Genomic DNA, 27946 nt, shown 5'->3' on the forward strand with positions numbered 1-27946 from the left:
GTACTTCGATAAGGGAAAACGTCATGAAGATGTTTTATAGGTGGTACTTGACACCCATGAAATTATCAAAAATGTATAAGGTGGATAATAAGTGCTGGAGATGTAAAGACATAGAGGGCTCCTTCTACCATATGTGGTGGGAGTGCAGAAGGGTGAAACAATTTTGGGAGAAAGTACACACTGAATTGAAGAAGATATCAAAGTACACGTTCATAAAGAAACCAGAAATCTTTCTTCTAGGGATATTAGGACAAGAGATAAAAAAGGAAGATCGCAGATTGGTATACTATGCGGTTACGGCAGCAAGGGTAGTATTAGCCCAGAAGTGGAAACTATGGGAAACCCCAACGGTGGAGGAGTGGAGATCTAAATTGTCAGATTACGCAGAGTTGGATAGATTAACAGGAAAAGTTAGATACATAAGAGACCAAGTGTTCACCAAAGATTGGGAAAAGTATGTAGATTATCTGGAATGTATTAGTGAAGGGCAAATAACGCTAAAGGGATTTAGAGACGCACTGTGAAAGACTAAGAGTTATTGTGCAAAGCAAACAGGAATTAGGAATCGGTATAATGACAATATAAGTAATGAAACGTGTAATTTTATTTATTGCTTCGAATGATTTACGGACAGGCTGAAGGAAGCCCCGTAAGAGACAACTATGTTATGCATGATATGGAAATGATAATTGCTGTTTATTATTTTTAATTTTTCTTTTCTGTGTATTTTCTTTGTATTTGTGTGTTACCTTGTGTTCTTTTTGGAAATAACTAATAAAAAAAGAATGAGGGGGGAAAAAAAAGATTTTGGCTTTTTGGCCTAGTTCTAAGGTGCTACATGCTTCCGCCTGCTCATGGCAGGTGCATGCATGCTGTCCTCCACACAAATACAAAACCCTCAAGTGCCTCTAGCCACAGGGCGCAGCATCTTCCAATAGCGTCAGACTTAACCGGTTTTTATTTTTGCTAAGACCAGATCTTAAGCAGCATTACCACTTTCCTGTCGCTGGCAGTGACCCTGGTCCAAAGGGAGTCACAGTTCTTAGCACGTCCAGCGAAACATTTCATTACGAAGGGCACCAACAGTAACACCATCTTTAAACCGATGTTGAGAATGACACATCAGCCGCGCACAAAATCCCTTTGTATCAGCACCAGATTTACAACATTTTTGTCTTATGATTAAGAACCTGATTTACTGTTGAGGGGGTGGGGGTGGGGGTGGGGAGGTGTTTGCTGGCCAAATCCTAGCCGCTGATAATGCAATAGCAAACGATCATCAGACCGAACCCGTATGACAATCCCATTCTGACGAAAGGTGGAGGGGAACGGAAATTACACATTCGCTGGGAAACATTTATGGGAGATAAACACCTGCAAATGTCTGTACGTTTCCTCTTTCTTGTTATGCTTGTTTTGCTGCCACTTTTGCGTGCTGGAAAAAAAAAAGTTTTAAAACCCGTAAATGACTAAAATAATAATAATTAATAAGTGTGCTAGGATTGCAACCTGAGCCAAGCAGAGCTCAACCCTAGGCCACACCAACTAACCAGGGTCCCTCTGAGCATGTGCAGAGTGCCTCTCTTTTGCATAGCTGTCAACTTTTCCCTTTTCTTGCGAGGAATCCTATTCGGAATAAGGGAATTTCCCTTTTTTAAAAAAGGGAAACGTTGACAGCTATGCTCCTTGGGTTCCTGTTTAGTGCTTGAGTACATTGAGACCCGCCCCGGGTATAGGGCGGCATATAATTTCCATAAATAAAAATAAGCAATTTGGAGGGAGAAACACAAAAGCACGATTCTCCCATTCTTCCTCGCTTCTCAGGCGCCTCAGACCTTGGCAGAGACACCGACCCCCCCCCCCCCTTCAAGGCCACCCTCTCGGCCTCTTCGCCCCGCGGCCCTCGCGGCGAGGGAACCGGGAGGCGAAGGGAGCAGGCCCGGGTCGGCGCCGCCGCATCCCTTCCGGGGCGGACGAAGCGGCGGAAGTGTCGGGGGCGGCGAGGCGCGGATCGGTGCCCGTGAGGGGAGCTCCTTGGCCGGCAGCGGCAGGCGCCTGAGAGCCGCTCCCCCCCCCCGCCTCCTCCTCCGATGGTCGGCTGCGGCGGCGGCGGCGGAGTCAGGCGGGCCCAGCAGGCGAGGCTCTCCCCTCAGGCCCAGGATGGCGGCGTCCGGGGGAGCCGGGCAAGAGAAGCAGCTGGCGCCGGCCCTGCTCAGCTTCTTCATCTACAACCCCAGGCTGGGCCCCAAAGAAGGCGAGGTAAGGGGGCGACTTTGGAGGTGGTGGGGGGAGAGAGAAAGCGGCCCTTCAGTCTGAGGGGCGAAGGCTGCGAAACGGGGGGGGGGGGTGGCAGGCTCCGAAGAGGGAGGGGAAGCGTCCTTATGGTTGTTGGTTTTATTGCTCTCATTTACTCTCCTTCGCTTCTCCCTTTAAAAAAATAAATACATCGATTTTTATTGGATTTTCCAAAGATAGCAACGCAGCGAATTGCAAAGCCAGCCTCAGGAAGGAAATGCAAAGGGGTTTGTTTTCGCAGATGCTCGATGCAGTTAAGCCCGGATCGATATTTAGCGCACGGGTAAACGTCACGTCGGAAACCAGCGAGGCTACGACGTAGCGCGGTGGCGTAGCCCTGGAGTAGACAGGGGGGGGCAGATCCGAGGAAGTAGTCTCTCAGCCCAAAGGCTCTAAAATGACATGCTGCTTGGCAAATAGGTCGAATCATAATGTTTTGTTTTGTTTTTAAACCAGAAAAGCGTTTTAAAATCTTTTATATTACAGTGTTGTTTTTTAAAAATTTTTAGATTAGATTAGATAAATTTATTGTCATTGTCCGTATATACACAGTATACACAACAACGAAAATCAAACACCCGAGACCGGATTCACATACACATTCGCACGTATCTCCAACACTCTCATCCTATGCAAACATAATCTATTAGAACATAACATATTCCAGAATATAACATAACCTATTTGAAGCATAGCATAACCTAAAACCTATCTCATTCCTTACTACTCACTGCTTGCTATTTCTTACAACTGGCCCTGAGATCATTATTTAGTGCAATCAGAGCTCTTGGATAGAAACTATTCAGAAGGCGTGTGGTTCGTGTTTTCATTGTCCTGTATCTTCTGCCCGAAGGCAACAGTTCAAAGAGGTTGTGAGCAGGATGGGTGGGATCTCTCAGGATATTGTGTGACTTCTTCAAGCTGCGAGTCGTGAAGATCTCATCCAGGGTTGGTAGTTGGAGCCCAATAACATTCTGGGCAATTTTAATTATTCTCTGTAAAGCTTATTTTCTTATTTTTCAGAAAAGGAAAAGAATCCTCGCATTTAAAAAGAACCTCCTTGCAGGCGTAGCATAGAGTTTAGCAGTGCAAAACAACATTTTTGAAAACTTTTAATAAAGAGTGGCCTTGATTAGGCGCAAGAGGGAAGTAAATTAATTAATTGATTGGTGCTATTTAACAGTTGTTAAAGTGCCTACATTTTTCTCTTTAAGCGCCGAACATGAGTTAAAATGTATTTGCTCTGCCTGCATGCTCATATGCACGCACATACCTTTTAATCACATTCAAATAATTTGAGAATTCCCCCTTCAAAGGATTCTGGGAACTGTAGTTTGTCAAGGATGCAGGAAATTGTAGATTTGTGGAGGGTAAACTATGGTCTCCAGAATGCCCTTTAAATGTGTTGTAAGTGTATGGTATGTGTTTAATTTCTAATGCAAGCCTATCTAATGCAACCAATGCATCACCAGCTTTCGAGACTTTAGGTTGTCTTGTAGGGTGGAGATGGCAGTAGAACAAGATCCAGGTATAACATTTACTTAAACCTGGGATCTTTGTGGTGTTGTGCATTATTTATTTAAGATGTTTTATATCCTACATTCTAAGAGAGTGTGCTTAGGTGAATGGGAATAAATTCATAAGACAAATTCAAATTACATTAAAAAAAACTTTAATATGGTCATAAAAGAGTACAGTGGGCAGATCAGTTTTTTAAAAAGCATTGATGAATGAGCGGGGGGGGAGTGGGGGGCTAAACAAAACTGTCTTAAGCAGATAGTGGAAAATGAAAAGCAAGGAGACCAGATGAACCTCCCATGGCGTAGAACGATAGCTATCCTTAGATGTAGTTGCAGTTAACAGTATTATTTCTTAAATTTTCTAGGCAATCTATATACAGTGGACCCTCCGGATACAAATTAAACCTGAAAAGTCTGTAACTGGAGGAACCGCTTCTGCATATGCATGCAGTGCGATAGAGTGCTTTTGCGCATGCACGCAGTGCGCAGAGCGCTTCTGCACATGCGTGCAGCGCACAGAGCGCTTTTGCGCATGCTCGCGGTGAAACCCAGAAGTACAGTATACACTTCCAGATTTACTGCGTTTGCAACCCGAAAGTTACATATCCAGAGCGGTACGTAACTTGAGGGTCCACTGTAGAATAAAAAAGCGCACCCTCCCTTGAATCTAAAATACATACCAAAGGTCGTGCTAACAGGCTTTCTGTATGCATCTGGTTGGCCACTGTGAGAACAGGATGCTGGACTACATGGGCCATTGGGCTAACACAGAGGGCCAATCTTACAGCTATGGTCATACAGATGACCTTCTGACAGCCACGAAAATGGGATGCTTTTGTATCGAAAGAGATTGTATTGGCATTCCACATGGAAGTTTCCTTTCACTTTGACAACTGTGGATGTACCTATACTAGTTGGATAATTTTGTCCTGAATAAATAGCTCCTTGTCATCTTCACCTATGTTCTACATGTGCATCTATAAATTCCCAGGGCTTTAAAAAATGTTTCTAATAGATGCACTATAGTAAACAACAAAGTAAGATGCACACTGGATTTGGCAGAAAGGCATTTTTTAATCATTTGGCTGAATCCTTAAAGTGTATTACTATGAAAGGCATACGTACTACAATTACACTGTGAGGTGTCAGGACTTAATTTAGATAACTTTATTTGAACATAGTTATTTTGTATTTGGGACGCGGGTGGCGCTGTGGGTAAAAGCCTCAGTGCCTAGGGCTTGCTGATCAAAAGGTTGGCGGTTCGAATCCCCGCGGCGGGGTGCGCTCCCGTTGCTCGGTCCCAGCGCCTGCCAACCTAGCAGTTCGAAAGCACTCCCGGGTGCAAGTAGATAAATAGGGACCGCTTACTGGCGGGAAGGTAAACGGCGTTTCCGTGTGCTGCGCTGGCTCGCCAGATGCAGCTTTGTCACGCTGGCCACGCAACCCGGAAGTGTCTCTGGACAACGCTGGCCCTCGGCCTCTTAAGTGAGATGGGCGCACAACCCTAGAGTCTGTCAAGATTGGCCAGTACGGGCAGGGGTACCTTTACCTTTACCTTTTTATTTTGTATTAATCGTTGCTGTTTACTTTTCTAACTTCAGGAAGAAAAGAAGATTCTTTTTTATTACCCCAATGAAGTTGAAAAGAATGAAAAAATTAGAAGTGTTGGTTTATGTGAAGCCATAGTTCAATTCACAAGGTACTAAGTTCCACATTTTTTCCTATCCCATTTATTTATGATTTAATTATTTATAAGGCACCTAAAATGTGTTAGGTGCATTTACAAATAAGCTTTAAAAAGCATGTTGCTAGGCAATCTGGTATTATACTTTTATTAGTTGTAGGTTGTGAGCCAATTTAGAGAAATCTTAGTCAATTAATCATGTAAGTTTTATTTTATTTTATTTTTTGCTTTTATAGCATGCCTTTCCTCCCACCACCCGCTTTTTATCCTCACCTTGTGAGGTAGATTAGCATGAGAGAGAACGGCTAACCTAAGTAAGCCTTGTGGCTGAGTGGGAATTTGAACCTGGGTTTTCCTGGACCTAGTCCACACCCTAATCAATAAACCACACTGGTTGTCACACAGATTATCCTTACTTATTGACAAAACAGTAGTTCTGAAACAAGAAGCATGCATTTATTGTTCTTTGATGATGCACCTATGTGTTTTAGGAGTCACCAACAGGTCTTCTGTTCAGTTAATTAGAGTATATATTTAGATTATTTATTTTAAAATCAATTTGTCAATTATATGTTGCATCCCTAGTTAACAGGTAAGGGTTAACACTCCAATGTGTTCATTCATGTAATATTTTCCTCTTTTAGGACCTTTAGTCCTTCAAAACCAGCAAAATCCCTACACACCCAGAAAAATAGACAGTTCTTCAATGAACCTGAAGAAAATTTCTGGATGGTTATGGTACCTAAATGCATGATACTGTTTTATTAAGCATTTATTTAGGATTTATCAAAGCTGCTTTGAGTATTCTAAAGCGGGGAGAGGAGCCTTCTGACTTTACATTGGGAGAAAGCACATCTTCCCCTTTTGGACATGAATGGAAAAATGGAGAGGGGAAGCATAATTTGCTTGTGTTCCCTCTCATTGCTTATTTGTAAATGGCTCCCGCAGGGGCAGCCCTACCATTGGGTAGTGTGGCAGCAAATTTGGGTTGTCATGAAAGGCTGGTAGATTGTTCATTATTTAATGTATTTTTACCGTACTTTTAATGGCAAGGAGGAAGAGAGCTGTTTGTGAAATAATTATCTCCGGTACCAAAATAACTTGACTTTCATTGGCTTGGGAAGTGGGAGTGGGGTGCAGATGCAGGGAACACCATTTGCTGCTCTACCTCAGGCAGCAAAATGTCTTGATCTGGCCCTGAAAGTATCCTTGCACCATAATCCAGCATCAGCATTAGCCAGAGGCTATCCTGTGAACCATATAGCTAAGCAAGGATTAAATCTACATCTCCAGTGTTCAGATATTAAGCATTGCATGCCATAGTACCTTCTCAAAGATGACATGAAATTATGCTCCTCAAATACTGTAGTATTTTGGAGGTTATGTGGTGGAAGGGAAGAACTTGAAACAGCATAATTATTTTATGCTTTTCTATAAATAGTTATACTCAAAAGGCCCTTTGGAATAGAAAAAAGAACAAAATCAATTACAATTTGCAACACTAAGGCTTTAATATTCTACACTTTCCTGGGGTAGGTTCTATTGATCTCAGTTCTTCTGATCTCTAGGACTGCATTGTAAAACATCAAAATAAACAATAAAACCATGCAATTAAAACAATTGAAATTTGAAATACTTTATTGTCACTTCTACAACTTGTATACAGTGAGATTACATGAGCACCCCCCACGCAGCTCTCTTAGTCTTAATTCCCCTCATTTACTGACGCACACGCACCAAAAGTCAGTTGCCCTGTTGTTATCTTTTCATTCAGCAGCCTAACAGCCCATGGATAGAAGCTGTTCTTTACCCTGTTGGCATGACTAATCATGCTTCTATATCTTCTGCCCGAGGGCAGGAGATCCAGAAAGTGCCGGCCAGGGTGTGAATCATCCCTGAGAATTTTCCTCACGCTCCTGAGGCAACCTTCTTCCGCTATTTCATCCAGCGGACAGCCTATAATATCTTGTGCTGTATTCACCACCCTCTGTAGGCACTTCCTATCAGTTGATGTCAAACCAGCGTACCACACCGTGATGCAGTAGGAAAGGACACTTTCTGTTGTGGACCAGTATAAGGAGATCTTCAAATTGACACAGCATTCAGATAAAACCAAATAAAATAACCAAATAAAAATAGAGCAGCAGGCATTAAAAATGCTTTGAACTAGTAGGTATCCAAAGCCTGTTTAAAAGTGGGACGAGAGGGAGCCCAACGGACTTCTCTTAATAGAGTATGAGGCCACCACCATAAACACCCTTTGCCTGTGGTGACAATAAAGCCAGTCTTTGGGTTCTCAAGGAAGGTGGTCCTTGAGGTAACCTGGCTCTAGGCCATTACAGGCACTATGAGCTTTAAAAATTAACACCAGCACTTTAAATTGAGTTTACACTGAGTTTGGAAACAAATGGACAACCTGTGTCACAAGTTGCTCAGAGAGCTGCAGAGGCTGCTGATTTGTTACTGGCCCAAATTGAAGGTGTTAGTATGCAAAGCCCATAAGAGCTTGGGACCAGTTTACTTAAAGGATTGTATTACCTCAGATATGTCTGCTCAGCCACTGAGCAGATATACAAGTGACACATTATGTTTGTTCCACACTTGTAACGGTCTTTTAGTGTGGCAACTCCTGTGTTCTGCAACTCTCTGCTCACTGCTCAGGCAGGTGACTTCACTGTATTGTTTTTGGAACCTGCTGAAATATTTCTGTTTAGACCAGCCTACCCAGACATGTAAAGCTGATGTGCATTTTAATCTGCAACTTTACTTTAGAATGCATAATTTAATGGTTGATTTTATTCATTTTGCTTTTAGAAACCTGCGTTTAACACTGATTTTGATTGGCGATTCTAATGTATCTTCTATGTAAACTGCTTAGAGGTTTTATTTACAGTTCAGTGAGATACAAATTTTATTAAATAAATAAAAATATAATAGATACACTACAGACTTGAATAAATTAGACAGAGAGGTCTCCATTAGTTTGGCTTCAAAAGAATAAGTTGGTGTCGGGTAACATATGTTTTCCTAGGTATAAGCCATTGAATAGGACTCCCAAGGATGCATACATAGGATTTCACTGTTAGAGATTTAGTCTCCCTTTTGTATTTGATTCTCCTTTTGATGTATTGCTGATCACCTTGAGCCAGCAACTCTAAATCAATGAATAACATCTGTTTTGTTCCACTTTCAAGGTTGTACGGAATCCCATAGTAGAAAAACACAAAGATGGTAAACCGGTTGTTGAGTATCAAGAAGAAGAGTTACTGGTAATTATTAGCATCGCTTGTGCTTTTTGTTTCTCCTTCCCCACCTGTCCACAGTGTGCCGTATTTGGGTCTCTGGTTGGATGGCGCCTTCCAGCAAATCCTGCAGCCAAGCTGGTGCCTATGTGTTGCTCTGCTTTCTTTGGATCACATCAGCAAGGCCGAGAGAGGGGTCTTCTTGTCTCTGCACACAATGCCCAGGCTTGTGCCCTGGAGAGGTCACTTTGCTGCTGCTAACGCAGCAAAAACAGTGCAGGAAGCAGCAGTTAGAAGTTACCGGTTTTCAGTAACAGCATCCTCTGTGATTCTCCAGCAGTTTGACTTCACCCCTGCAGGTGCACTCCATTGTCTCTAGAGACGTATACAGATGCCAATGGCAAAGTTAGAGTATTTGTGCCCTCTGCCCAGAATATGACTCAGGTGGACCTCACCTGAACAGTGATCCGCACACAGCATACCTGCTGCTGGGAAAATATGAGCTAACCTCAGATAAGGATCTCTCAGCAATGGCTATGAACTTTGTGCAGCATTTCTTCAACTGCTATATGTTTTCTGAGCCCAGCTTTGGCTGGGAAGGGTGGGATATAAATTATTATTATTATTATTATTATTATTATTAATTATTTCTTGGATCTGATGTTATCAGTGCTGCAGCACTGTTTTTCTTGATGCCTCGACTGAGAAAAGCAACCTTTTAAATGATGACCTCATAGGATTCTTCTTGTAGTAACTCTTTGATTCTGGCTATCTTACAGGACAAAGTGTATAGCTCAGTGTTACAGCAGTGTTATAACATGTACAAGGTAAGTTCGATCTATGATTTTTGTCAGTTTTCATGCTGGGGTGTGAGAAGCCGTCTTCGCACCTCCATAGCAGAACCCGATCATACTCTTTGATTCATGGAGTGCCATTCTTTTCCAAAGTTTGGGTCGCAGAAGCATCTCTTCGATGCTGAACACTTTATTTACTACGTTCATAAGCCACCTTTCTGACAATTGTACTCATGGAAGTTAATACAGAGAGCAACTGTTTTAGGCACATCCGATACCTGCTCGACCATGCCAAACCCGGAAGTGACCCAAAAACGTCACAAAAAGGGTATTTGCAGGCTTTTTCAGTGGTGTTTCAAATATACCCAATTTCACTTAAATGCATGGTGCCTTGGAACGTAACCCCCGTGTAAATTGGGAGTTGCTTGTAATTTAAAATAGTGGCTTACAGTCTGATAGAGAAGTTAAGAGAAGGGGAAAGGGGTAGGGAGCAAATTCAGGTATTATGGCCTCTGCAGGAAACAGTTCTGGGAAGGGAGATGCCAGATGGTCCCACTCAAAGTAACAGGCTGGGTGGGGTATCTCAGTTTCTTCAAAATGGCAGCAACATTGACATTTTCTGTGAACATCAAATTCCTACTTCTGTTTTGGCAAAGGACTGTTGCAATTAGCTGATTATTGGCTGGATACAGCATTGACTTTATAATGTGTAATGTGCATTTTTCCCCTTTTCAAAAATTGCTAACCCTATGAGACAGTGTTGACACATGGAGAGATAATTTCAATGTGCAAAAAACATTTGGGTGTGCCCAGTCGGATTTCATTCCTTGAAGTGAAGACATCTTCGCATGCCAAAACACTTTGGAAAGTCTTTTCTGTTTAAAAAATAGCTTGCCATGTGCTTCTGCACAAAACTAAAAAGGTGTGCAGCACCAGATGCAGTGTTCTTTGGATCCTGTTTTGGACCACTGTTTGGCACTGTGTGGATAAGCATTTAAGGACCTTTCAACTCCTGTGATTTCTGTGGTTCTCCCTTCCTGGTTTGTGGCAAACCATAGTTTGCAAATTCATTCAAAGCTGCCAAAGTTTAGCTTGCCTTGCAAACCAGCCTGCTAGTTGAGCAAATACATGTCTGTCTTGGCTCAAGTCATGTAAACTCGTCTCTCACAAACCTACATAGGTAGTGTTATGTACTGAAGTTCTCACCCTGGGCCAGCAGGGGGATACTGTAGATAGTTATGCAAATGAAGGGTCAAAAGTGACGTTCAGTGATTGGATAGTTTTAGAAAGTTGTTACAGTAACATTGTACTGGAGCTCTATATAAGCAGGCTGACTGAACCCTTCAGTTCAGTTCAGTTCTGTTCTGACCTGTGAATAAACAAGAGCTGTTTGAAGAATCGCTGTGTCATCTGATATGTTCACCCACAACTTAACAGGTAGTGGTTGCTATTTGCATAATTTGCACAATATGCTGGTTAAGGTGTGTGCAGGAAATGGGGAGGATATTGCAGAAATCTGGTGCTTCACCTTAATTACAATCTTTCTGTATGTGAATAAGTGCAATGCAAATTTATTGCTCCTAAAGCATCTAAAATTAGGGAACTGGATTAGCACTTCTACTTCCTTTGTCATTTGATTATATCTTGATTAGTGTATGTGCTTGTAATGACTCAATACTCTCAATTATTCCCTCCCGCCCCCCAATAATCCTTAGCTTTTTAATGGAACATTCCGAAAAGCCATGGAAGATGGAGGTGTAAGAGTACTAAAAGACAGACTAGAGAAATTCTTCCATCGGGTAAGTTTTTAATTATCAAAGCAGCAATAGAGTGTTAGAATTTGGCAGCTTGTTCAGCTCTGGTGGCCTGATGATCTGTGTTGTCTTGGGTGTAGAATGCTCTGAAAGCAGACATGCCTTGCTCTAAAATCTTTTTTTTAAAAAAATTGTGTGCATCCTCCAACATAATTTTATAATTTTTAAGAAACCTGCTTGCACTTCTGAAACCTTTTCACCCACTTGCAACTGGGTGTGAGCTGTAAGTCTGTTGCTTTCATGAGTGATGCTAAAAATGTGTTTTGTTTGTAGTACTTAAAATGTGAATATGACTAAAGACTAGTGGGGATCAGCTTTATTTTTAGCCAAATGATAACTGCTAGAACGTAGCAGTTAAATTTGAGTGATGTAGCAGACCTGCATGATCCTGTTCTTAGCATCTTGCCCCCTTATTAAGTTCCATAAAATATGCAGAGCCCCAGTCTCCCTTAATTCATAAGCTACTCTCAGAGCTTGGGCAGTCCTTTCCTTACAGGATGCTATACTACAGATTTCTGTATTGTAGTAGTTCCTATTACTCCTGAATGCATTTTCTTTCATTTCACATGACTCCCCAGCAGGCTCCACAACTCTAGTTTCTCCTCTTACTTTCCCCTTCACCTCTTGTCTTTGCCTCCTCTGAGGCAAGGGCAATTTTCCTGTATTCCTTTTTGTTCCTCTTAATTTCCAGCTCTCCTCTGTCCACCTTCTTCCTTTTGTGACCAGTTTCCTGTACTCCAGAAGTACTTCTTTTATCCGGCTATCTGTCCTCTGAGGCTTCTATTCTGCAATGGCCGGTTGCCTCTCCTGCCGTCTGCTTCCAGCCGGGTGACAAAGAAGCAACACAGTGGTATCAAGTGCCACACTGCCTTGACCCATGCCCTTACAGTGGTACCTCGGGTTAAGAACTTAATTTGTTCTGGAGGTCTGTTCTTAACCTGAAACTATTCTTAACCTGAAGCACCACTTTAGCTAATGGGGCCTTCTGCTGCCACTGTCTCGCCAGCGTGCAATTTCTGTTCTCATCCTGAGGCAAAGTTCTTAACCCGAGGTAATATTTCTGGGTCATCGGAGTCTGTAACCTGAAGCGTCTGTAACCCGAGGTACCACTGTATTGCATTGTTAGCTGCTGATTAATGTTTTCACCGTAGAGAAATACAGTACCCAGACATGCCTCCCAGGAATTTGCCCACTGGTGTGCTAGAAAAAGGTGGGCTTCATATTTCTGAGAGTCCAAAATACATTTTCCAATATTTGTAGTATAAGTCAGTGAGATGTTGTCACACAGATGTGAAAAATACACTGGTGTCAGTCATGAACCTGCAGTTAGGATTGGCTGTTGCAGGTGGGGAACCTCTGGCACGCCAGATGTTGGACTCCCATCATTCCTTGTTTTTTTGTTTTGTTTGAACAACAGTTTATATTGGTTTTCTTTGTAATTCCTGTTACAAACTCCTAAGTGGGCTTAGTTGGAGTCCAACAACATTTGGAAAGGAGCTCCATCGCTGGGCTATTTGGTTTAGATGTAACAACAAACCATAGCTTTCATCCTGGCTTATTAATGAGGTTTGGGTGAAAGTGGGTAACTTCTGCCTAGAACACAGCAGAAATGGAAGCTTTCAATATCCTCACCTTGCATCTAAACAGGAGAGAGGGCATGAGCCTGAGACTTGTGCCAGATTGTGTTTGTCATGTCTTTCATGCCACTGTTTTTAAACAAAGGCGGTCATTAATACAGCTTTTCTATGTTTATTCTTTAGTACTTGCAAACACTTCATTTACAGTCGTGTGACCTGCTGGATGTTTTTTGTGGGATCAGCTTCTTCCCATTGGATAAAATGACTTACTTGAAAATCCAGTCATTCATCAATAAGATGGAAGAAAGTTTGAGCATAGTCAAATATACTGCCTTTCTCTACAATGATCAGCTCATCTGGTAGGTACCTGAGTGAATGGATGCCAGGGCAATGCCTTAAATCCACCCCCTCAAAGGCACCTAGTTTTGTATATCCAATACTTTGTATCTCATTGTTTATCTCCTTGTTAGAGATACGTTGCAGATTTCTGTAGTAAAATCAGTCCAAAGCAGTCCAGGAAGCTTTGACATCAACTGTTCCACGTTGAAATCAGTAGTGTAGAGGAGGAAGGAAAAATGTGGCTTCTACTGAACACTTGTTCAGCCTTAGTCATGCTTGCACTGAAGTTAAAAAAAAAAAAAGTTCATTGATTTCAATGGGTCTTCTCTGAGTACGACTAACATGGGATATCATCCTCAGTCTCTGAGTATCTTGTTAATAATTAGTCCCTTGAGGCACTAAAAATATCATTCTTCAGAGTCTTTTAATTTTGAAGTAAAAGATATGAAGGTGTATAAATAAACAAAGGAACCCGAAAATTAGAACGGCGGCATGTTTTCCAGCAATCCACAGCTCTCTTTTGCCACCATGACTTCACGGATATGAAATGTTGCATTTTAAAAAGAAACAAAGAAATGTCTACAGTTTGCAGCATCCTTGTAACTTAAACCTGGCAGTTCCCCTTCAGCTGTGTTTCTTTTCAGGGTGTTTATTGACACGGCACAGCTGCACCAAGCATCCAGTTTCATTTGAGAGTCGCAGTTCAAGGGTTTCCTATTCAAAAGTGATTAAGGAGTCAAGAACTAATGTGTGCTTCAAGCCTAGACAAGAAGTAATCTACGTATGACTGCATAAAATAATTAAATCAGATTAGGGTTTCCTGAGTTTGTTTTTCTTCCTCTCCCTTTTTCACTTCTTCCCTTTTACAGTAAGCTTATATTAGGAGCTCCACAGTAATGAAATATAGAATTCATTCAAAAACTTACCAGAGCAACTAAATTGTGTGGGCATGCTTTGTACATTACAGTGAGAAATAGGGAATGAGAACTCCTGCCATTGGAGTCAGCTAAGCCCTGGACTCACATCAGAAACTTAGGACCAAAGCCTAGGTTTGTTTTTCAAGTTTCTAGGTCATATGCCTACCCATAATCTGTTTATAAACCAAGGTTGAGACTTTATCAGTGCTTGTGTGTCAAAGCTAGCTATTAAATGAAGTAGTGCTTTATAATTCGGAGACATTCCTTTATTTTGGAAGCTTAGTGAAACTGGAAATGTAGCCATGACTTTCAAGTTCATTGGAACAGAAAGGCATGAGTCTGCTTTGCAGAACTCTGCCCAGTTTGGCAGAATCCAGTGCTCACTCTCTGGTTTATATTCATGGATCCAAAAGCATTACACTAAGCTTGGATGTGTTAGGTGTTCCTGCAAATTACATTAAGCAGCTAACATCTTACCTGTCATGTTCATACTGTACATAAGACACAAGACTTATGAATGGTGAGGCTTTGCCTTTACCAGCTTGTGGGTCTTCTGTGTAGCCTGATTTTATTAATGATGCTGGGCTGTAGCTCAGTGGCAGGTCACCGTGAGTTCCATTCAGAAAGTCAGTCAGGCTGCATCTCTCGATAAACGATCACAGAACTGGGAAAGATCCTTTGGCTGAGACCTTGGAGAGCTGCTGTTAATCAGTGGAGAAAGTGCGGGCCAATAAATGTAAGCTTGTTTTGACACAGGCTGTGGCAGTTTTATGTGTAAGCAATTAACAGTACAGTGGTACCTCAGGTTAAGTACTTAATTCATTCCGGAGGTCCGTTCTTAACCTGAAACTGTTCTTAACCTGAAGCACCACTTTAGCTAATGGGGCCTCCTGCTGCCACCGCGTTGCCAGAGCACGATTTCTGTTCTCATCCTGAAGCAAAGTTCTTAACCTGAAGCACTATTTCTGGGTTAGGGGAGTCTGTAACCTGAAGCGTATGTAACCCAAGGTACCACTCTACTTGAAACAGTGGACAGCCTTGTCATCATGTGCTATAATGTTGTCTTTCTTAACATTCCAGGAGTGGATTGGAACAAGATGACATGAGAATTTTATACAAATATCTCACCACATCCCTGTTTCCAAGGCATATAGAACCAGAGGTGAGTCGTGGGGCTTGGCTTACTTAAACAGGAAACTACTACTATTTCCTGTTTAAAAAACAGCTCAATTTTTCTCCTCCTAGGAGTGGGGGGCGGGAAATTTCCTTAACCAATCAATCTCTTTTGTTTCAGTTGGCAGGGAGAGATTCCCCAATACATACAGAAATGTCCGGAAACCTACAGCACTATGGAAGGTAGCAGTTTTACATCTGTTGTAGTCTTTCTTGCCACCGGGCCAGAGAATCGAAACCTCCAGGTGTTGTTGGACTACAACTCCCATAATCCCTGACCATTGGCCATGCTGACTGGGGATGATGGGAGTTGGAGCCCAGCAGCTTCTGGTGAGCCCCAGCTCCCCCTACCTTGGCTTGCGGTTTGTTTTTACAAGGTCAGTTATCCAGAGGTAATAATTTAGTTCCTTTCAACCTCTGACTTATTAACATGAATCGGATGCTGCAGTAAATTAAAGGCAAGGGAAAGGGAAACTTGGTGGATTAGTTCAGTTGTGCGTCTCTCCACCTCTAAAAAGGACTGAACCCATAATAGTTTGAAATCAATATCAAACCATTCTGAGTTGAGCTGTAGTCTGTCCTGCTTATGCAGCATCTATAACTGGCTCAATGCAATATCAAGTGGGCATGGGCTCGATTCAGTCACAATGCCAAATTTTAATACCATCTTTTGTATTTGTGTTGTAAAATTACAATTTAGAATTTTACCATACAAATACAAAAGATATTAAAATTTGGCATTGTGTCTGAATCAAGCCCATTTTACCTGCTTGTACACTGCCTGGAGATGACAGGTGGTATATAGGGTTTTTTACATAAACAAAATAAATAAAGTCCCATCTTTGCCTTTCAGGTTTCTTACTGGACCTTTGAACCTGAATGATCCAGAAGCGAAATGTAGATTCCCCAAAATATTTGTAAACACAGAGGATACTTACGAAGAGCTTCATTTAATTGTTTATAAGGTAACCGTTGCACCTTTCCCTGTTCACTGAAAAATGAAGTTACACTCCAATTCTGTAATTAGGTATGTATGTAGAAATCTTGCCCTGAGTGAAAGAGTTCAGCTTCTCTCATTTCCTGGGCGATATGATCTATAGAGCTGGGGAGGAACCCCAAAATTGTTTCCGGTTATGTCCATCTGAGAGCCGCAGTCCTGTGCCAACTTACTTTGAAGTAAATTCACTACAATCAGAAGTATTTCTAAGCATGCATAAAATTTGATTGCAACTCTGTGTCATCATGCACTGCAGTACTGTTTCGGGAAACACAGAAAAGCCCCAAGTTAACCATAACAATTAGCAATGAGAGTAGCCAGCTGCCATTCATATTTCAGGAGAGGAGCATTTTAATGACACCGGGCTTTGGAGACTTATAATTCCAGCAGATAATGTATACGCCACAGCTTGCTGCAAAGAACTGTGAGAGGTCTCTGAGGATGCAAAGAACTTGAACCCAGGGGTAGCCAATGTGGTGCTGTTGAACTGCAACTTCCATCACCGCCCCCCCCCCCCCCGATTTTTTATTTTTTTTAAGAGGAGCCGTGGCTACAAGTGACTACCAGCTATTCCATGCACAAAAAATTTGCTTTAACAATTGGTTATGCCGGCTGGGGCTGGTAGGAATTGTAGTTGCAGTATGTGGAGGGCACCATGTTGGCCACCCCTGCTCTAATGCAGCTCAGAGTTCATTTCAGATCACACAGGAACCAAAGTGTAGTGCTAGAGTACTGTATTGACCCGAATATAAGCCACACCTTTTTTCCAAATTCCGACCATGAAAAGTTAAAGTGCGGCTTATATTCACGACCTTACAAAAAGTCCAATATCGCTGCTGAAACAGACATACAGTGAAACACCCCCCATTTAACTCTTTAACTCCTGCTGAAGCCCTGGCGAGCGGGGCTGGTGGGTGGCTTCCAGTGCCGCCACTTCTTGCCCAGCCAGCCCCTGCCACTGTTAGGGAACAGGGGGTGCCCGGGTGAGCCGCTGCCTCCACTGTCACCCTATGCAAACCTCCCCCAGCTGCACCTTGTAGGGCTGGTCCTGCAGGGGAGTGTCGGGGCGCCTTCGGCAGCCCCCCCCCATCATTTCCCAGTGCACCGTGTGGGCCCTCTAGGGCTGCAATTTTTTCCTCAGACCACGTGGTCGCCACCAATTTTAAGGGAGTGGCTTATATTCGGGTTTTGTCTTCTTTTTCTTTCCCTCCTTGAATTTTAAATATGTGGCTCATATTTGGGTGCGGCTTATATTCAGACCAATACAGTATATATTTTGCAGTTCATATGAATCTGAGATCCTGGGCCTGGGAAAGCTGATGCTTGTAGGTGTGATACCCATTGTCAGTCAGAGGTCAGAGATAGAAGACTAGATGACACTCCTCTTCTTCCACCCCTGTCAGACCTTCATAGGTTTGGGTCTTAACCAGGGATGGGGAAACTGTGGCCCTCCTGATACTGTGGGATTCCAGTTTTAAAAATCTCTGATCTTTGGCCATGCTGGCTGGTATGGATGGGAACTGGGAGTCCAACTGCATAAGGAAGGCTGCAGATCTTCCAGAAGGCGTCACCTAAAATATCTCCATGTCCCATGGGAGCTTCCCCAGAATTAAAAATTTTAGGAAAGTACAGCAACATTCTTGAGCAGAGCTTAACTCCCAATAGTCAAGTGCATCCATGAGACAGAAAACGGATTATGATAAACGTATTGTTCCTTGCAGGCTATGAGTGCAGCTGTCTGCTTTATGATTGATGGTGAGTATCAAGTAATACTCTTTGAAACAGCTATGGAAGTTTTAAGACTTTTTGTTTTTGACAAATCCTGACATTAGAGCATTATCCATGGTTATTTGGACATTAACTGTAATGGTATGTTGCTGTATGTAGTTTTACCAGGATCTTATGACAATATTTTTCTGTTTTTTTAACTGTGTCAAGTCAAAAGAGTAAGATTTCTCTGCTAATGAGTCATCAGAGGGTAAATATGGATAATGGAGTAGAAGCACAGAGGCAGCCTGATCCAATATATGTTTACTCAGAAGTAAGAACAACTGAATTCAGTGAGGATTGCTTATAAGAAACTCTGCAGAGTACAGCAATTTTAAAAAATGCTGTAGGTTCTTAAATATTCTTATGCACAGAATTGTTAGATCATCTGATCTTCCAGCTGTTTCAGTGCTAACATCACCTCTTGGTCAGGTGGGGCTTCTTAGGTATGAGTTCTTATTCCGCATGTACAGAATCCCAGTGCCTCGAGTGTAACAAACAGTTGAATCTGCTCCATTATCCCTGAAAATCAGGGTTGGGGAACGATTGGCCCTCCCAAATGTCATTGAGACTCCAGCTCCCATCAAGCCCCAGTTAGCATGGCCAGAGTTTGGGAAGGATGGGAGCTGTAGTCCAACAACACCTGGAGGTGGACAGATTGCCAATTCCTGCTGTAAATATTTGGTGTGATCTTCTAAATGTGATGTGGTTGTGGCACACAGAAGGGAAGTATCAATGGTTGGTTGGTTTGTTTTCCCAAACTGTTTCACAGCCTCTACACAGCCTACGTTGGATTTTTGCCGTAAACTTGACAGCATTGTCGGGCCTCAGCTCACAGTATTGGCTTCAGATATATGCGAACAATACAACATCAACAAAAGGATGTCAGGGTTGGTACTCTCTTTATTTCTGTTTCACAACATCAGCTTTTTAACAGGGGCGCAGATATTTTATGAACTGCCTAAAATAGGAAGCAAATCATATTCATGGCAACATATTGAAAATTCTGTGTTATTTTTAAGTTTCGAAACATTCCCTCCCCCTGATCTTCAGCTGACAAAGGCCCCCAGAGCCCTTGTCACAATGTGGAAAAAGACATTGTAGGCTTACAATCTAAGCAGCTGAGTTCTTCTGGGAATGGAAGAAGCTACATTGGGCCAAGTGGCAACCACTTTGCATTTTATCCCCAAATAACTTTGAGCCTCCAATTTATTAGTCCTTACCCAGAAGCCTTCACTGTCTGTCTGAAGAGACAAACACTCTTACCTACTGAATGAAGAATGTATACAGCACAACAATTCTATAAGATGCCGGTTTTGCAGACATGGGCAGTAGCTTCAGGGAGGGCCTGCTTACCTCTTTTTCTGTTGCCTTTCGGCTGGCAGCATGTCTGGTACTATTTTCTTGCCCGCTGCATGCAAAGCGATGCTATGCAGCAGGTAACTGGGTCTACCACTTGTGAGCGAATAAGACAGTTCCTTCACCAGTGACTACAGCTGGGTGAGGAAATGTTCTATATAATAGAGAGATGGGAACTGGATCCTTCCCCCCACCCCCCGGGCCCTGCAGGACAACTCTTGGCAGGTAAATGAGGGCAGCTGACAACTTGAAAGGGCCTCACCTTCTGAAGTCTGTTTGAAAGTGATTTCAATACAAACCACTTGGAAATGGACTTCAAAGGTGATGTCTCTCAGCACCCATCAGCTGGTTGGTGCTGAAAGGCGTCAGTGCAAACTGCTTGGAAAATGACTTCAAAGTTATTTTAATTTTGTTTACTTGGAGCATTTGTACTCCGCTCTTCGGCCAAAAAGGCCCCCTGAGAGCGGCTTACACGGAATCAAAGCAAGACACTCCCCACCTACAGGCTTACAGTCTTAATAAGCAAACAGAAATACAATACAGTGGTACCTTGGTTCTCAAACAACTTAGAACCCAAACAATGCAACCCCAGAAGTAAGTGATTTGAGTGCCACACTTCTGTTTTGAGTGTTACACTAAGGTCTGTCTGTTTTAGCTATTTATTTTGGGGTTTTGTGGCTTTTTGTTTTGTTTTTGTTTTTGTGACTGTGTGGAACCCAGTTCAGCTACTGACTGATTGATTGTGTGACTGCAATACATTGTTTATTGCTTTCATTTTATGGATTAGTGGTCTCATTAGATAGCAAAATCCATGTTAAATTGCTGTTTTAGAGGTTGTTTTTAAAAGTCTGGAACGGATTAATCCATTCTGCATTACTTTCTATCGGAAAGCGCACCTTGGTTTTGGAATGGACTTCTGGAACGAATTAAGTTTGAGAACCAAGGTACCACTGTACAAAGGGGGAATGGCTGCCCTCAGACGACAGTTATGCTGCCCCACACCTGACACTACACCTGACATCAAAGGTGGGGCATGTGGGTGTGGTTTGGGGGGAAATGCCTAGTGGGCCAAATTAGACCTTTGGGCCAAAGGTTCCCCACCTCCAGTTTATTACCTTGTGGCAGTGCAGCATCCTCTTTCCTGTCGTCCTTATTTCTCATCCCCTATAATAAATTGGCTCCCCAGAAAGAAACAGAGATAAGGAGCCCATTTATACAATTCGTGGCTGTTTTCAGGTTGGATAGAAGAGGCATTTCTTTGCAAACTTTGCCCTAGTGTCAAGAAAGAGACCTTGTCCTCCAAGGATGACAAAGGTAGATTTGCTTGGTTGGTTTCATTCTCATCCCAGGTTTGGAGGCAAATGGATGCAATGCACGGGGAGGGGGCCAGGCCACAGAGATCTGCACTGCCCCATCAGGTCTCCTCTCAGGTGTCCTATCAGGTATGTTCCCCAGGGAAGCAAAGGAGCCTCAAAAAATTGGATATGGTGTTGCTTCACCCACCCACTCACCCCTGCATGGTCAAAGCAGTACAGTGGGGCAAGGAGCATGCAGTTTTCACTGGTGTTTTATGGCACATATTGGGATGTATGAGGAATGGGGCAGGGGAGAGAGGTTAGAACCTTGCCTCCTAGCTCATTTCTGAACAACCAGGGTGATAAAAGGGCTAGGCTTCTCCTATTCAATGGCTGTGCTTCCTTGGAGAGACACACAGCTGACTCTACAGCTTCCTGAGGTTAGGGGAACCTATTCAGTGGTGAAAATGAATGTGCAGCAGAAATCCGTTCCTGGTAAGGGTCCCTCCACACTGCTGTTGTTGCAGGTTTCTTCCGCAACATATTGTTAAGGTTCAGCCAACCTCTTTAATAAGCCTGATCTGTTTGCTTAGAGATGTTGACTATTTAATGAGCATTCATCCTGATTTGTTTGTGGGGAGGTTAGACAGTGTTGCATCAAAGCATTTCCCCATCGCTTGCCTTATTAGAAAAATTCCAATCTTTTGGGGAAGTGAGTTTGTTTTGCAAAAGCTTCAAATCAGCTTTAATTGCACAGCCTGGTTTTTCCGGGATGTGATCGAAACCCGCTCAAAAACAGTGACCGCCTGGAAGCAGCCTGAGGCAATAAAACTGCATTAGTGGTGGGTTTGTGCTGGACCGTCTACCCATCAATTCCACTTTATAAGTTGCTCTGGGATGCTTCCCCATTGTTACTGCCTTATTGCCATTTGTGGCTTGAAGAGTTACAGGACTTCACCAGGAAACTACAGGATAGGCACTTGCTGCAGATGAAGCAGTATGACTGTCCTGAAGCCTTTTCAGGCGCAAATGGTGTTGAAAGTGCAGTCGCAGGTCACTGTCCCAATAACCTCATGAGCACAACTCACCATGAATGCTCAGTAAAAAGGGTGGGTGGAGGGGCCCTGAGCTCCAGAGCTCTAAAACCTTGAACCCTTTTAGCCTGCCACTCGTTTAAACTTGCTGCCTGGTGACTCAAGAAGAAAGTTCATTTTTGGAGGGGGATAAGGTTAGCTCTTGTTATTTGCAATAGAATGAGAAAGCAGTTGTACTAAGTCAATTGGACTATGCAAGAAGTCACAAGGTAAGGCTCCTTTTTTAAATACAGTGGTGCCCCGCAAGACGAACGCCTCGCAAGACGAAAAACCCGCTAGACGAAAGGGTTTTTCTGTTTTGGAGGCGCTTCGCAAAACGAATTTCCCTATGGGGTTGCTTCACAAGACGAAAAAATCTTGCGTCCCCCAGCGGTTTTTTTTTGCTTTTTTTGCCCTTTTCCTAAGCCGCTAAGCCGCTTATCAGCTGTTCCGCTGATAAGCCGCTTAACAGCTGATCGCTGGAAGCCGCTTGACAGCTCTAGCACTAATCCGCTAAGCTGTCAATGGGCTTGCTTCGCAAGACGAAAAAACCGCTAGACGAAGAGAATCGCGGAACGGATTAATTTCGTCTAGCGAGGCACCACTGTAGTAAAAACAGTTAACAGTTCTATTTCCTGAGACCCTTTTCTTCAGAAGCCTCAGGTCATCCACATTTCCTCTTGTCCTGCTGCTTTCCTCCAGGGAAAACTGCTCTTTAGTGTTCAGTCAGAGCAAATGGCAATTCAGGTTTTCTTCGGATTGACGATCACTCCAATTTAGCACTAAAGAGTGGGTTTTCCCTGGGAAATGAGCAGGGAAACTGTTCAGAGCATGGGACAAGCAAAAATGCAGATAAACGCACAGTAATGAGACACCATTTAAATTTTATAAGTAAAATATAAACAAACCATAAGAGATCTACTGACCAAACCACTATCCCAGCTTCTTTGACTCAAGGGGCTTGTCACAAACATATTCTCTGAAAGCTGGGGCCACTAATATGTGAAAGCAAGTGATTAACTGGGGGTGTTGGCAGGAGGCTTAAAATATTAGGAAACCAAAAAGCTGTAGTTACTATAGTGGTTTCATACGTACCTTCCCAGACCTTAAGCTCTTCTTCACAGGGCTGCTTTGAGTGCCCCCACCAAACAAAGTGAAGTCAGTAACCACTAGGGTGGGGGCCTTTTTTGTCTCTTAGCTGCTTGTTACTGCTATTGATTACATCACATTTTCATGCGCTGGGAGGTCAGGAAAATTGCCCAGGGAACATCTTGTGCTTTCTGGCTATGACCTTTTGTGTTCAGCACATCAGAAAACCTACAGCCAGCCCTTATGACTTCTGGGATCTTAAAAGACAGATAAACTTCTGTTTAAAAAGCAAAAAAAGTCAAACCTTGGGGCCCCTATAAAGGCTTTGGAGCCATACACACATGCCCAATAACCTGCTCCGTTTCTGAGCTGCTTTTCAGTCTTGTAGCCAAACCCCAACATTTATGGTGTCTACTGACTTTTAAGAGATTCAGCCACAGTTTAAAGTTACGTGTGTGTGTGTGTGTGTGTGTGTGTTTAGTCAGCTTATTTGTCCCTGGGGACATATGTTGCTCATCATCTTTAAAAAACCCACTGTTGAATCTATCAAAGCTGTCAGTTATGCTTGTAACTGGACCAAACTGCTCGCTTTTTTTTAAATGGTGCTGGCAGATGAGAGTGATGGAAGCTTATCTGATTAAGCCTGCCTTAAACTTTGATGTGGTGACATCCTGAGAACCTGTTGCAGCGTCTCTTAGTGCTAATACAGCTGGGTTGATCTCGTACAGAGCAAGTTAACCAGCTTTAGTTTGAGGTGTCATGTGACATTTATTGCAAGGGGAAGCACCAAGCTGCAAATGTCAAAATACATTTGATTTTCCAGAATCGTAGACAACAGCATCAACCCTAGTATCTGTAGAGTTTAGAATGATCAAACTGACCAGCTCTTGATCTGACATGTGTTTCTCAGATTGCAGTAAATGTGTAAAAGCCAGGGGGTGGGGTGGGGCGGGACAGGAAAAGGCGAGGGCTTTTTTAAAATCATCTTTAATTTTTCAGAAACAAGGGGGGGGGGACACCAGATAATTTTTTTCATTCTCCCCTCCCCAGGCCTGTAAATCTCTTAATTACAGGTGCATTTTGTGGTTCAAAGTGCAGTCTGTTTGTATTATATTTTTAAAACTTTAAACAAACTTCTATGTAGTTTTGCTTAGCAAATGTTGACCTGTTGAATTTGGAGCAAGCAGCCATCAGCAGATCTTAGCTGGGATGTGACTGCAATGCAATGAGGGAGCAGATATGCTTTGCATGCAGAGGGGCCTTATTTAATACCTGGCATCTCTAGTGAATAGAATCAGGCAGCAGGTGATGTTGAATACCTATGCCTGAAATTGCGGAGAGCTGTTGTAAGTCAAAGTCGACAGTGCTGGGTTAGACAAGATACAAGGCTCTCCATGGCTTTCCTAACCTTTCTCCAGAATATTGAACCATTTCCTGACCTTGGTCTGCTGAACAAATGCTTCTTGGACTATAGCAGGGGTGGAGAACCTTTTTAGTCCAGCAGGCTACCTCTTTATCTCCCCACCTCTGCAGGCCATGATGATGTCAGGTGGCTGATAGGTAAACAATCCCACCTACCTGTCAAAGTCAACCCACGGGGCAGGGGAGCAGTTTTGCTTCGCCAGTGTGGAGTGAACACTGCTCACCAGGTGATGAGTAGAGGGTTCAGTCTGGCTGGCTGCAGGGGTCTGCAGGGAATGCCATGGCAAAGTGGCAGGATCAAAGCTCTCTCCCCCCCCCCCCGTGATGTCAGCAGATGGACAGCTAGATGTTGTTTTAGGACAGGGAACGCCTTGCAGCCCAACCTGAATTTTAGGGTCTTCTAGCCAAAAGAAAACATTCCCCCCAATTTCATCTGGGGCAGCCTTCCTCAACTTGGTGCCCTCCAGGTGTTGCTGGACTATAACATCCGCCACACGCAACCATTGGCCATGCTGGCCCTCCTGATATTTTAGATTACACCAGTTTGGGGAAGGGCTGTCAGTCAAGCTGATCTCCCAACTCTGGTAACTTGGTCAGGGTCAATCTGAGGACCTCACTAGAAATGTATCACAAATTGTGAAGGCCCCATGTTCTCTGGTGTTGCACTGCAGCACCAGACTTCTTGTCTGTTTTTGTTTCTGGCTCAGCAGTTCTCAGGATCAGGTCTTTAGCCTTTCTGAATTCCCTGATTCTGAAGTGGCATTAGCAAACCGTAGACATCACTCCGAAGTCTGACAGCTGCTAATATTTTAATGGCTTCCGGGAACAATTTTTCGATCCTGACTTAAAAATTAAAGCATATGGCAATATGGTAGTAAGCCACTCTAGATAGACGTTCAACTCTCTTTGCAAAAATGGCTTCCTCTTGCTTACTTGACCATTTCCTTCTTTGTTTCCTAGGTCGGAGAAGGAACCTCAATTTAAATTTATCTATTTCAATCACATGAACCTAGCAGAGAAAAGTACAATTCACTTGAGGAGAACGCCCAATATCTCGCTCACATCGGTTCATCCTGACTTGATGAAGATTCTTGGTGATATCAACAGTGACTTCACCAGGTGATGTAGCATTCTTCCCTGCCTTTGTTAAAATCTGAATATCATTCAGTTTGCATAGTTAGATCTGGCAGTGCATACTTGGAAGCAATTTTCTTCTTCCTTAGCCATAATGCTGTAGTCAAAGTAATACACCAGGAGTGTAAATATTCTCCGTAGTATGATAATGGTTATAAATCTCACTACTACTAAAGATTCTGAGTGAGTAATGTTTCCTTATCCTGTTCATCCTCAGGGGAAAAAACACACCTGTAAAGTCTATCATTATATTATTACCTCTTTTTACAGATAAGGGAAAGTGAGGCAGGGAATGAAGGAATTTCTGAAAGCAAACCAGTAGATTTATGGGTGAGATGAGATTTGAACAGAGGTCTCCCAGATCCAGGCTCAGCACATTGTCAGATAGACCACACTGGCTAAATACATGCATACATACATATCACAACTGGAGAATTTTAGATGGAATTTGTGTGGTGCCGCAGAATTGAACAGGCAAATTTCTGTTAGGAGGTGTACTGTGTGTAATGTTTTTTGCAGTCCCAGTAATTAAAGCTGCTAGATCCTAATATTAGCAAATTCTCCAGGAATTCTGTGTCAGTGTGGTACAGATCCTACCACAGATATAAGAATTACTTGATCTATAAGACTTGAAGAAAACCTAAAACAATAAACCAAAGCTCGATCCACTTGCTGATGTTTAAAATCTGCTTTATATGTTAGTTACTGTGTCTTTTGCTTTGTTTTATTCCTTTGTTACTTATTTGAGGCATCCTAAGATTTCCACATACCACCTTCTTCCTTTTAGGGTTGATGATGATGAGGAAATCATAGTGAAAGCAATGAGTGACTACTGGATTGTTGGCAAGAAATCTGATCAGCGGGAGCTGTATGTAATTTTGAATCAGAAAAATGCAAACCTGATTGAAGTGAATGGTAAGAAACTTTTTTTAAAGTGTGGGGTTTTTTTTAGTTTTACCACTTTTAAGTGTTATTAAAATACTTTCATTACTTATATATAGAACTCATTATATTTTAGGGGACGCGGGTGGCGCTGTGGGTAAAACGACCTTGCTGATCGCATGGTCGGCGGTTCAAATCCCCACGGCGGGGTGCGCTCCCGTTGTTTGGTCCCAGCGCCTGCCAACCTAGCAGTTCGAAATCACCCCCAGGGACCGCTTACCAGCAGGAAGGTAAACGGCGTTCTGTGTGCTGCGCTGGCTCGCCAGATGCAGCTTGTCACGCTGGCCACGTGACCCGGAAGTGTCTGCGGACAGCGCTGGCTCCCGGCCTATAGAGTGAGATGAGCGCACAACCCTAGAGTCTGGCAAGACTGGCCCGTACGGGCAGGGGTACCTTTACCTTATATTTTACAAAACATAAGGGGACAGCTTTTTGTCCCAAGGAGCTTAAAGTTTAAAATTGACACGGGGAGGGAAACTGCAGCAGAGCAATACAGGAATAAAGTATTTCAACTATCACCTCCTGGCAAATAGAAGGGGAATAAATGGAGGCAGTGAGAGATTTTACTTTCTTGGGCTCCGTGATCACTGCAGATGGTGACAGCAGTCACGAAATTAAACAATGCCTGCTTCTTGGGAGAAAAGCAACGACAAACCTAGACAGCATCTTAAAAAGCAGAGACACCACCTTGCCGACAAAAATCCATATAGTTAAAGCTATGATTTTCCCAGTAGTGATGTGTGGAAGTGAGAGCTGGACCATAAAGAAGGCTGATCGCCGAAGAATTGATGCTTTTGAATTAGGGTGCTGGGGGAGACTCTTGAGAGTCACTTCTTGCATTACAATGGTGCATGGAGAGGAAGGGGTTATGCAGAAGGCTTTTAGATTTTATTCTGTCAACAGTGATGTTTAAATTTAAGCTGAACCTTTGAGAAAGCCAGCTGTGTGGCTTTCCAGTGACATGATCTGTAAATGACTACAAAACATTTACGGATCACGTCACTATAAAGCCAATTTGTAGCTTGTAATTAGTGCCATACTTCTAAGTCTTAAAATAATATTTCCTCTTTTTTTTCCCCTCAGAAGAAGTAAAGAAACTTTGTGCAACACAGTTCAACAATATATTCTTCTTGGATTGATCAGCTGGGGGCAAACTCTTTTGAAGACGGCTTTAAAATATCCTGAAAGAATTCTGGTTTACTGTGACAGGTTATTAGTCATATTACTGACTGGAATAATGACAGTAGTAGAGCAATACTTGCTTTGTAAGAATCAAATTTCTACTAAAACTCTACATTCTGATCATATCGTTTTTAGATTTTAAAGTATTTATGTGCAAATGAATTAAAATTAGTCTGAATTAAACATGTGTCATTCCATTTCTCAGATAATGTTATGTGAATATTTTACTGGAAAAATAAAATTAGTCATTGTTACAATTTTAATGGACTTTCTTCCTCTTTCTTGACTCTGGAGAGAAGTTTATAAAATTATATCATTCATCTTCTGTGGG

At 42.7% G+C, this 27946-nt stretch overlaps 1 protein-coding gene and 1 long non-coding RNA gene across 2 annotated transcripts; both read left to right on the forward strand.

The window, feature by feature from the left end:
• Nucleotides 1–1841: 1841 nt before the first annotated feature.
• Nucleotides 1842–27878, forward strand: CCZ1 (CCZ1 homolog, vacuolar protein trafficking and biogenesis associated). Its single transcript, XM_083711648.1, has 15 exons — nucleotides 1842–2259; nucleotides 5417–5514; nucleotides 6144–6237; nucleotides 8694–8768; nucleotides 9521–9568; nucleotides 11251–11334; nucleotides 13110–13285; nucleotides 15263–15344; nucleotides 15477–15538; nucleotides 16209–16320; nucleotides 18074–18107; nucleotides 18892–19009; nucleotides 25318–25476; nucleotides 26279–26406; nucleotides 27517–27878. Exons 1-15 carry the CDS (start codon nucleotides 2161–2163, stop codon nucleotides 27570–27572), a joined length of 1425 nt encoding a protein of 474 aa, XP_083567774.1. The 5' UTR covers nucleotides 1842–2160; the 3' UTR covers nucleotides 27573–27878.
• Nucleotides 19016–25311, forward strand: LOC310831369. The gene is made up of 3 exons (XR_014557817.1): nucleotides 19016–21414; nucleotides 21882–22099; nucleotides 22457–25311. It is a non-coding gene; the product is annotated as an uncharacterized lncRNA (long non-coding RNA).
• Nucleotides 27879–27946: the final 68 nt, after the last annotated feature.

The sequence above is a fragment of the Podarcis gaigeae genome, assembly GCF_964106915.1.
Source record: "Podarcis gaigeae genome assembly, chromosome: 14".
In the NCBI taxonomy this organism is placed as follows: Eukaryota; Metazoa; Chordata; class Lepidosauria; order Squamata; family Lacertidae; genus Podarcis; species Podarcis gaigeae.